This window comes from Sminthopsis crassicaudata, chromosome 3, assembly GCF_048593235.1.
Source record: "Sminthopsis crassicaudata isolate SCR6 chromosome 3, ASM4859323v1, whole genome shotgun sequence".
In the NCBI taxonomy this organism is placed as follows: domain Eukaryota; kingdom Metazoa; phylum Chordata; class Mammalia; order Dasyuromorphia; family Dasyuridae; genus Sminthopsis; species Sminthopsis crassicaudata.
The window spans coordinates 248126790-248139062 of NC_133619.1; the positions used below are offsets into that span (position 1 = coordinate 248126790).

The 12273-nt window shown below is 34.5% G+C and overlaps 1 protein-coding gene across 3 annotated transcripts in view; it reads right to left on the reverse strand.

Moving 5' to 3' along the window:
• Positions 1-12273, reverse strand: part of VWA3B (von Willebrand factor A domain containing 3B) — a 200918-nt gene that overhangs the window by 184569 nt on the left and 4076 nt on the right. For 2 of the 3 annotated variants that reach the window (XM_074300331.1, XM_074300336.1), the window contains exons 2-3: positions 9742-9955; positions 4741-4965 (exon numbers count right to left, since the gene is read on the reverse strand). In XM_074300331.1, the coding sequence (XP_074156432.1) occupies positions 4741-4965; positions 9742-9805 (289 nt within the window). In that variant the 5' untranslated portion in view covers positions 9806-9955. Of the gene's footprint in view, positions 1-4740; positions 4966-9737; positions 9956-12273 lie in introns of all 3 variants that reach the window. The other variant, XM_074300333.1, reaches the window with a different exon arrangement.

The window sequence follows — 12273 nt, forward strand, 5'->3', positions numbered from 1 at the left end:
TGAAATCATGAAAAATATATTTCCATATTGGTACTATCACCAAAAAGACAAAAAAAAATATAGAGTAAGAAAATTATACTTCAATTTGCATTCATCAGTTCTCTCTCTAGAGGTAGATAGCATTTTTTCCATCATGAGTCATTTGAATTTGTCTTGGATCATTGTATTGATCAGAGTAGCCAAGTCTTTCACAATTGATCTTTATTACATAACTATTGCTATGCACAGTGAGTGACCCTCTCAGTTCTTCTCACTTCACTTTATATCAGGTCATAATAGTTCTTTCCATGTTTGTTTGCTTTCCTGAAATGATTCTACTCCCTTATCAAGAAATGGATTATCATTTTTTTCAAGCTAATCATGAGTTAAAATGGAAATGGTTCTTTCTAACTATAACAAAATTGAATTTAAAAGAAGATTGGACTCTGCAAATGGGGTATTTAATGGATAAGATATCTTCCAAACTTGAATATTAGCAGCGATGAGTTATTAAAACACATACAAAATCCTCTTCTACCAGAAATAAATAGAATTAGAATTGTGGCATAGTGGAAATAGAGATAGACCTATTCAAAGGACCCAGGATGAAATCTGACATCTGGGGGCAGCTAGGTGGCACAGTGGATAAATCACCTGCCTTAGAATCAGGAGATCCCATGTTTAAATCTAATCTAAGTCACTTATTAGCTATATGATCCTAGGCAAGTAATTTAACTCCTAACTGCCTCCCCCACAAAAAAATCACATTTGTCTGTTATTCGTTATATAACTATGGACAAACCACTAAAGTTTTTTTAGCTTGTTTCCTCATTCCTCACATTAAGTGTCTTGGTTAGAGGATCTTCCATGATCACTTTTTAAAATTTATAATAGCTTTCAAAACCAAGGCAGTTTTCAACATTCATCCTTGCAAAACATTTTATTCCAAATTTTTCTCCCTCCCTCCCTCCTACTTCCCACCTCCTCTAGCCAGCAAGCAATCCAATATAAACATGTGCAATATTTCTAAATATATTTCATGCTACACAAGAAAAATCAGATCAAAGGAGCAGGGGTTATAAATGAGAAAGAAAAAACAACAATAAAAATGCTATGATCCACACTCAGATTCCATAGTCCTCTCTCTGGATGCGAATGGTTCTCTCTAACACAAATCTATTGGAATTACTTTGAATTACTGCATTGTTGAAAAGAGCCAAGTCCATCACAATTGATCATCACATAATCTTGTTGTTGTTGTGTATTCATGGTCACTTCTAACTAAAATGATACAGAATGTACCTGATCTGGACTGTTTATTTCAAATCCCTGTTTAGGAGTCGCCTCCTCTAAAATGTCCTCCTTTCTAACCTCATCTATGCAGATTTCTACCAGACTTAACAGACTTTACCCTTCATCACGCCTGAGATTTCCTCCAACATGAAAATATCATCAAAACAGAGAATCTTAATCTGGGCTCCACAAACCATCAAGAGGTTCATAGATAGGGTTCAGGGAATCCATGAACTTAGATAAGAAGAAAAGTTTCATCTATTTATACTAACCTTTGATTTCCTTTGTATGTCTATATATTTTGATCTATTGCTTAAAAAGGATAATGTTGTAAAAAAAATTACCTATGCATATCTACTGTCAAAAATGTTATAATTATAAAATTAATTTTAAAAAAAGAATCTCTGGTATGGTATTGTCTGTCGTCGGGGGGAGGGAATAAGGGAGGGGGGGTAATTTGGAAAAATGAATACAAGGGATAATATTATAAAATATATATATATATATAATAAAAAAAAATTAAAAAAAAAAAAAAAAAAAAGAAATATTATCTTACCCAGAGAAGGAACACTGGGAAGCGAATGTAAATTGTTAGCACTACTGTCTATGTACCCAGGTTACTTATACCTTCGGAAGCTAATAATTAATGTGCAACAAGAAAATGGTATTTACACACATATATTTTATCTAGGTTATATTGTAACTCATGTAAAATGTATGGGATTACCTGCCATCGGGGGGAGGGAGTGGAGGGAGGGAGGGGATAATTTGGAAAAATGAATAAAAAAATTTAATAATAAAAAAAGAATCTCTGCTTTAAATATACTAGAAGTAGCTCCTGGATACACTTGTAGCAAGCAGTAGCTTTGTGAGAGTGGTGACTACTTTTTTTAATTCAATTGATATTTCTGTACTTATTCTTTCCCAAGACCTGAAATAATCATTTCTGAAAAATTACCTTTCCTGTGTAATTTAAGTTTTTTGGAGCAGAGTTTAAAACAAGATACTCCTCTGTAATCTTCAAATCCAAAAACCTCCCTAGGATTGTAACTATGGTAGACTATGATTCAAGAATTCATTCATTCACCAAGTCACTCTTGAGCTTATAACTATATGGTGTGAGGAACTGTCTGAGGATATAAGATGAACTGTAAGACATAGCTTATGTCTTTCAGATGGTCAACTCACAGATAAGACTTTCTGATCAAAGAAAAGAGAAAAAAAAATCAGAGTCTCTGAAAAAGACTAGTTTTCCAATTATTTCACACCCTCCCAGAAATTTAAAAAAATACTTTCTATCACTAAACTCTAATGTATCCTGCACTCTCTAGTTTTGAAATATGCAAGATTGGACAAGACCAAGGCTGATTAATTGGTCCAACAAAGCACTCACCTAATGCATTTTCCACAGTTTTAAGGTCCTTTGACTGGTTCCAGGTACCTTCTTATTTTACCTGGTCCTTCTCCTTAACTTGGTCTAAATTTGAGATTGACAAGTTTCAGAATCTGGCTAGATTTGGGACCAAGACAATTATAAAACTGAACAAAATGATAAGACACCATCAGGCTGAAAGAAAAGGAAGAGCTTTGTTTTCTACAAAATTTCTTTAAGGACAGCAGTCACCAAAACCATTTGGTATTGGTTAAGAAATAGAGCAGTCAATCAGTGGAACAGATTAGGTACACAGGACAAAATAGGGTACAACTACAGCAATCTAGTGTTTGACAAACCCAAAGATACCAACATTTGGGATAAGAATTCATTATTTGAAAAAAAAAAACTGTTGGGAAAACTGGAAATTAGAATAGCAGAAATTAGATATGGACCCACACTTAACACCATATACCAAGATAAGATCAAAATGGGCCCATGATTTAGGCATAATGAATGAGATGATAAATAGATTAAAGGAACAGAGGATAGTCTACCTCTCAGACCTGTGGAGGAGGAAGGAATGTATGACCAGAGGAGAACTAGAGATTATTAATGATTACAAAATAGAAGATTTTGATTACATCAAATTAAAAAGCTTTTGTACAAACGAAATTAATGCAAACAAGATTAGAAGGGAAGTAACAAATTGGGAAAATATTTTTACAGTTAAAGGTTCTGATAAAGGCCTCATTTCCAAAATATATAGAGAACTGACCCTAATTTATAAGAAATCAAACCATTCTCCAATTGATAAATGGTCAAAGGATATGAACAGACAATTTTCAGATGATGAAATTGAAACTATAACCACTCACATGAAAGAGTGTTCCAAATCACTACTGATCAGAGAAATGCAAATTAAGACAACTCTGAAATACCACTACACACCTGTCAGATTGGCTAAGATGACAGGAACAAGTAATGATGAATGTTGGAGGGGATGTGGGAAAACTGGGACACTGATACACTGTTGGTGGAGTTGTGAAAGAATCCAACCATTCTGGAGAACAATTTGGAACCATGCCCCAAAAGTTATCAAACTGTGCATATCCTTTGACCCAGCAGTGCTACTACTGGGCTTATATCCCAAAGAAATACTAAAGATGGGAAAGGGACCTGTATGTGCCAAAATGTTTGTGGCAGCTCTTTTTGTAGTGGCTAGAAACTGGAAAATGAATGAATGCATGGTTGGATAAGTTGTGGTATATGAAGGTTATGGAATATTATTGCTCTGTAAGAAATGACCAGCAGGATGAATATAGAGAGGTTTGGAGAGACTTACATGAACTGATGCTGAGTGAAATGAGCAGAACCAGAAGATCACTATACACTTCAACAACAATACTGTATGAAGATATATTCTAATGGAAGTGGATATCTTCAACATAGAGAAGATCCAACTCACTTCCAGTCGATCAATGATGGACAGAAACAGCTACACCCAGAGAAGGAACACTGGGAATTGAATGTAAACTGTTAGCACGACTGTCTATCTACCTAGGTTACTTATACCTTTGGAATCCAATTCTTAACATCCAACAAGAAAATTGGATTTACACACATATATTGTATCTAGGATATACTGTAACACATTTAACATGTATGGGATTGCCTGTTATCTAGGGGAGAGAGCAAAGGGAGAGAAGGGAAAATTTGGAAAAATGAATACAAGGGATAATGTTATTTAAAAAATTACTCATGCATATGTACTGTCAAAAATTTTTATAATTATAAAATTAATTTTAAAAAATAGAATAAAAAAAGATTTCTTTAAGGAAAACAATGGCACCATTTAAAGCCTGAGAACAAACCCCAATCAGTGTTTTAACCAATCCATTTAGAATAAAACCAAACCCACTACACTAAACTGTGATAGAAAAAGAACTAAAGCTAACCATGTCCTAAAATTCTGGAATTACAAGAAATTGATGGGGTTTTTGTCTAGTTAAAGGGTCCAACAATGTACTGAACAAAAGTTGACCTACAACAAGATGGTTGGTCTGCCAGCCATGAGAGATTTACAGATACTATACCTTCCTGATGTGGAAATCCAATCTGAGATAAAATCTGGGACAGAGTCAATTTTTTGGTTTTGAGTCCATGAATTCGAAGCCATTCCTTGCATGAAATGAGATTATGCCTTTCCAGGTGTCCCTGATTCTTGCTTGGTGCCACGTTATTTGATGGTGGCCTTTTATAATTGGAAGATGATAATAACCTGCCCAACTCTGATTCATTGTTTAGGTCACAGGAAACCACTGTAAAGTAGACCAAAACACAATTTTAAAATTCATAGCTCATACTTATAAGGGCATTTTACAGTACACAGAACAATTAACACATTCTCTTATTTGACTTCCACAGCAACTCTATGTAGTACAAAGGTAAGATAGTGTCTTATTTTGTGCATGAGGAAACTTGTCTTAGAGAAGCTAATTGACTTACCTAGGATCACACAGCTAATTAGTGGAAGAATCCAGACTTGAAACCAGGTGTTCTGTTTCCAAGTTTAGTGTTCTTTTTACTAAATTGAGTTATGAAAATCCTCCCTTGTCCATCTTTTTATCCCTTTATCTGTCTCTCACTATGTAACCCCACTCAACTTGTCAAATATATCTTAAACTTCCCAAAATAGTCACACCTCATACATGGCTGGAGAAGAAAATTTCCTGAGGTTGAGCCCCTGAATTTTTAAAAATAACAGTAAGAAGAACATGAAGCCCAGGGCAACGTTACCTGCAACTTGGAATTAAAACCCATTAATAGCTAAAAATAAAAATGAGTAAGCAAAGGAAAAAGAATCTGACCATAAATAGTAAAAAGATCACCTGAGTTTATAATCAGAGAAAAATAGTGAAGTTAAAAAAAAGAAAAGAAAAGAAAGAAAAAGCCACTCCCACCCCAAAAAGTAATATCACATGGTCACAAATACAAAAATAATTTTTGGAAATTTTAAGTAGGAATTCAAAAAACTTAATTAAGAAAAATCAAGAAAAAAATAGGAAAAAAATAAAATCAATACAATAAATTATAAAAAGAAAATTAACCAGTTGGAAAAAGAAATCTAAAATCTTAAGGAAGAAAAATAACTCCTTAAAAACTTGAATTGGACAAAAGGAATCAAATGATATTATAAGACACCAAGAAATAATAAAACTCAAAAAAATAGAGCATCTGAAATATTGCATTAGAAAAACAAATGATTTAGAAAATAAATCAAGGATTTCACAAATCCTAGCATCTTCTACTCTAAAAGACCACAGATCTTAGAACATTATATTTTGAAGAGCAGAAGAGCTGTGATTGCATCTAAGAATAACTTATCCAATAAAATTGAGTATAATGCTGATTAGAAAAAATGAATATTTGATGAATTGAAAAACTTTCACATATTTGTAATAAAAAAGAACTCAATGGGAAATTCAGTATAAAAGATCCAAAAGAAATATAAGGAAAACATTAAAAATCAATTATAAGAGACTCACTAAGGTCAGATTGCATATATGTGTGTGTGTGTGTGTGTGTGTGTGTGTGTGTGTGTGTGTGTGTGTGTGTGTTTGTGTATGAAAATGGTATCAATATTCTTAAACTGTCATCATTACTAAGGTAGTTTGAAAGAACGATTGGTACTGAGTTGTGTATGATGGAGTGATTCTAAAAAACAAAAATAGGATAAGAAAAGGAAAAAAAGTATAATTATAAAAAAATATGGCATGAGAGACAGCTAGTTGGTACAATGGATAGAGCATCAGCTCTGAAGTCAGGAAGACTCATTTTTGAGTTCAAATCTGACCTCAGTCACTTAACACTTCCTAGCTATATGACCCTGGGCAAATCATTTAACCCCAATTGCCTCATCTATATATATGTGTGTGTGTGTGTGTGTGTGTGTGTGTGTGTGTGTGTGTGTGTGTGTGTGTGTGTATGTGTACATATATAAAGGAAAAACTAATACAGAGAAAACAGATGAGGGTGGAGGGCTGGTAATGTTGGAACCTTATTTTTGATAAGAATAGAAAAGAAAATGTGTATATATAGAAGGATGTGGAAGTCTTCTGAACATACAGAGGTGAGAAAATTGGGAGATAGGATATTGGGGGGACTTTTAGAGGGGTCCCTAGATTGGGATTTGGAAGGATGGAGGGAGAAGATGGGGAAGGACTTTTGGAGAAGTGTGAAAATTTTGACTGGAAAGGTTAGGGGGAGGCTATAGAGGATTCTTGGAGAGTTGAGTGGTATGGGGAGTGGAAGAAATGGTGGTGGAATCAAGACAGGATAAAAAGAGAAGTTTAAAAAAGAAAATAGTAAATAAAAACAAGATGGAGGTAAATTCATAAATAGTACTTATAACTTTGAGTTTGAATGAGATATTTATAGCAGTTCTTTTTGTGGTGATAAAGAACTAAAAATTGCAGGGATCCCCATATAATGAGGAATAGCTGTGCAAGTTGAAGTGTATGGTTGTGATGGAATAATACTATTCTATAAAAAACAATGAGTGCAATGATTTTAGAAAGGCATGGAAAGTCATGTATGAAATGGTGAAAAGCGAAGTGAATAAACCAAGAAAACATTTTGTAACAGCAATTTTGTTTTTAAAATGATTTTGAATAACTAAGTTATTTTGATTATTATAAATACACAAATTAAAGGACAAATGAACAAAGATGCTATCTACATCCATAGAAGTGAATAGATGTATAGAATAATTTTACATACATGCACATATATATACACATACATATATATATGTGTTCATGTATGTAAATTAGTCCATATTCTGAAACTGTGTTGCTCTCAGAAATCATGGCTATCTGTTTGGTAAAGAAATCAATGCCTTCTGTCCAAATTCTGGGCTTTTTAAGTATCCTTGCTGTGATGTTAATAAAGCTTCTATAGGAAAATGTAAAAAAAAAAAGACTGATACTTTTCAGTCCTTCTATCATGACCCCATTTGGAGTTTTCTTGGTAAAGATATTGGAATGGTTTGCCATTTCCTTCTCCAGTTCTTTTTGCAGATGAGGAAACTGAGGCAAACAGGGTTAAGTGTCACACAGCTAGCAAGTATCTGAGGTTGGATTTGCACTCAGAATTTTGAGTTTTCCTGACTCCAGGCCAGGTACTCTATCCACTGTGTCACTTAGCTGCCCCATTTAATCTGTCAGAGTATTCTTCCTAAAGTACAGATTTGATCGTGTCATCCCCAAATTCAGTTAACTCCAGTGGTTCCCTATCAACTGTAGGATCAAATGTAAAACCCTCCATTGGTGTTCAAATCCCTTCTTAACTAGTCCCTTCCTGTTTCCAGTTTCCTTATATCTTATACCCCTGTCATAGGTGATGTGGGTCTCCTAGCTGATCTTTAAATAAGACACTCCATCTCCTGGCCATGGGTACTTTCACTAGTTGTCCACCATGTCTGCAATGTTCTCTCCCTCCTCATCTCGGCTTCCTTCAAATTCCAGATGAAATCCTAATTTCTATAGAAAGCCTTTCCTATTTCCCCCTTTAAATCTAATACCTTCTCTCTGTTGATTATTTCTAATTTAAAGTGTATAAATCTTGTTTCCCCCCATAAGACTTGAGGGTTTTGTATCCCTAGTATTTATATCAATGCCTGGCAAATAGTAGTAACTTAATAATTGCTTATTGACTAACTCTTTCTTAACATAACAAAATACAGAAATATGGTCTAATAGGTTTATGTTGGACCCCAGTCAAAGAGGTTGCATGATTGAAAGTACTAGAAGGACCTCATTTATTACATGCTGTAATACTTAAAATAGGGAAGAATATGGCACAATGGATAGAGCACTAAAGCTGGAACTCATCTTTCCCAGTTCAAATCTAGTCTCAGGCATTTATTGTGTTACCCTGCACAAGTCATTTAATCCTGCTGCCACAGTTTCTCATCTGTTAAATGAGCTGGAGAAAGAAATGACATACTTCTCCTTTATCTTTGTCAAGAAATCCCAAATGGAGTCACAAAGAGTTGGACATAACTGAAACCACTCAATAACAACAAATACTAAATAAAACATGATCCTGTCGCATGAACTCTAAATGGAGTTATATATACTTAGTAGTTCTGATACAACAAGTGTCAGTGAAACATCCTGAAAATTAACTTTTTAAGATAAATTCAATTGGGGGAAGAAAAAACTCTGAGATAGCAGCCTAGAGAAGAATTGCTAAAGGGAAGATAGGAAACAAAATGATACTGAATAAGAAAGGAATTAACCTATGGCTTTCTATCTAATTATTCCATTCTTTCTACCCAATTCTTAATTACAATTAATTAAAAATAATTGGAATAGCTAGGTGCTTCAATGAGTCAGGAAGATTTATCTTTCTGATTCCATATATGGCCTCAGAAATATACTAGCTGTGTGATCCTAGACAAAACACTTAATCCTGTTTTCTCATCTGTAAAAGGACTTGGAGAAGAAAATGGCAAATCATTCCAGTATCCTTCCCAAGAAACCTTCAAAAGGAGTCACAAAAAGTTGGACATGACTGAAAAAAAACTGAATAACAACAAAAATTATTAATTTATTATTCTTGCTAATCAAGTGCTAACCTCAGTTTCAATGCCCCTGAAAGAGTTCATATTGTCAATAACCTACATATTTCAGAAAACCCTTTTTATGCTCAATTTAATTATAGCTCTAACTTTGAGTTATTTACCAATGCTCCAGTTATTTTTTTAAGTCATACTGGATTTTTCCTGATATTTTGACTCAGAGTTCAGCAATTAAATGCCTCCTTATATTCCCTTTGGAGATTGCTTAGGAGAAAGGCAAAAACTTATAAGTTTTATGTTAATGTCCATATTTTGTTGTCCATGTGAAAGACATCACCCTCTAGAGACCCAACTAACCTGATTTCACTCATGTGTGCAAGTTGGATGCTACATATAAATGTTTAACACCAAATAAATTCCTATATTCTGTTAATATCTTGCCTTTCCCACACATACAACCAAAGTTTAGTGGCAATATAACATTATTATTAGGACAAACAGAAATACCAACTGTCTAATTCCTTATGATATTCGGTTTCACTCCAAACAAGTCTTTTCCGCAGATTTCCAATCATTTTCTAAGGTAGAGTTTGGGACTACTTTTCCTTTTTTAAATTGAGAAGCAAAGGGCTCACAGAACAAAGAATTAATGGTCTTCAATCTTCTATTAGGTTTCATACACAAGTTTCTTCAGCAAAGGAGCCTGTACATTTGGCAAGTGGTTCCTGTGGAGTTAAGAAAAGGTGTCTCATGATACACAATCTCAATTATTTCAACATTACTAGTAAACCTTTTTCTACTCTCAAAAGCACTCATTGTCCTTGATATATTTTGGAGTACTCCTTACAATATATAGATGGAATGTGGAGTGAGTGGTTCCCCCCAGTCAAGGTAAATACCAGCCTTTAACATAGTTTAATTAAGCTCACAAAGACTTTTTAAGAATTTTTCAAGCCCTATATTTTGCTTATCAACTAAAGGTGAAGCCTTTATGGTACCAAGTGAAAGGTAACTCGAATCCTCTGACCCATATAATCAGAGTATATGTGTCAACTCTCTCTTCCCATATCCAATTTCAAAAGAAATAAAAAAAAAAGTTCTGGCCACAGTGAATCTGAGAGTTTGTGTGATTCCATTTGGCAGAATCAAGCCAAAACACTAAAGAATTTGTTTAACCTGGGAACAGATGCCTGCATTACTGCATTATAAAGAATGGAGTTGATTGGAAAAATGGAAATTACCCAGGAAAAACAAGAGAAAAGTTGGAAAGGACATCTCCTAACAAAAGGGTACAATCTTTACAAATTTCCACAAGCCTTCCTACAAAGAGAAGAAAATCTTATATCTCTGATCAGATCAAGGTTAATTATATTATAGTTAAAAACAAGAGATTTGTCTCCCTCTTTCTCAATTTCTGTCTGTCTCATTTTCTGTCTATTTCTCTCTGTGTCTCTGTGGTTGTTTCTGTCTCTGTGTCTCTTCTCCCTTCATCTTCTCTCTTCCTCTTCCCCTCTCTCCCTCTTTCCCTTTTCCCCTCCCTTAACCTCTCTCTCTCTCTCTCTCTCTCTCTCTCTCTCTCTCTCTCTCTCTCTCTCTCTCTCTCTCTCTCTCTCTCTCTCTCTCTCTCTCTCTCTCTCTCTTCTCTCTCTCTCTTTCTTTTTCTCTGTCTCTCTCTTTCTCTTTCTTTCTCTTTTCTCAGAAGTTATTCATTACTGAATATATTTAACTGGAATACATAACCAAGGTTTTTTTTTTTTTACACACATAAGAATCAATACAAAGAAAACCAAAAGAAACTTGCCCTAAATTGTAAAGGTCAACAAGCCAGAATTATATATGATTCTGGTAAATAAAAGGGAAACTTTGAGTAGGGAAAGGAAGTTTAGATAGAAAAGAAAGAGGAAGCAAAAAAACACACACACACACCCATTCTAGAGAACTAAAAGGGATTGTGGGTGAGAAGAGCACAGAAGAGGAAGAAAGTATTCAGGAAGAAGGAAAAGGAGATAGTGGTTTTTTAAAAAATTCATGCCATGTGATAACCCAAGAAGCTAGTAATCCAGAAAAGGATCTTGTTGGAGATACATTCGAAAGAATTATAATCACTAGTAAAGAATTATAATCTTCCTGGATTGCTGGTCCTATCTGCCTTAAACAGTTGTGGGATAAAGCTGTTCACCACCCACAAAAGTTATGAGTAAGAGCTGTGTCACTAATCCATCTCATCCTAAAAAGTTCTTCTCTGGTCAGAGATGAAACAACATTTAACAAACAACAGCAAAGCAATGATTTTAGTTCCAAGGAGTCCTTTCCCCCTTCTTGAAAAAATAAAATGAACCTGGACATGATGTCAGATTGGTGACTTGACATTTTAGGAGTTGAGATATTCTTGGGTAAGGGTATGAGTGGCCATAGAGCCTTATGAAAAAGGCAGTATCTTGCTGCTATGCTATCTCTTCAGGAAACACCACTATTGAGACACAGTCAAGATGACAGAATAGAAGAAATTGCTATAGACAACTTCCTCCAAAACTACTTCAAAAAATGATCTGAGAAGGATGCTGGACAACGTTGTAAATGAGAAATTGAGAAACTACAACATCAAAATTTGACCTGTATATAAATAACCAAGGGAGGAACTATGTAATAAGGAAGAATCAAGATCATACTCAGCACTGATGAAGAACTCTGATCTAGGGCAACAATACAGGGATACCAAGATTCCATTGATGTGAACTGCCAAATCTTGTTCATATAGAATAATGTGAAGTCAGAGTCAATTGTTAATTTATCCATCCTGTCTCCAATCTAGTTAGTGTCTTTAAAGACATTCACAACAATCTTTGAGACAACTTTGATGGAGCTTAGTTTTCCCAGACTGTCTTAGTACCATAAATTAAAATAGTCATAATGTAAAACTCTCAGCCATAACTGCATACAAAAAGGAAGTGAGTTTTCCCACACTATCTTGATTTGCATATTTTTAGACAAGTCTGAGACCTTGTTTGCTAGGTGCATTCCATGTAGCTCTCTTGAGTTTCAG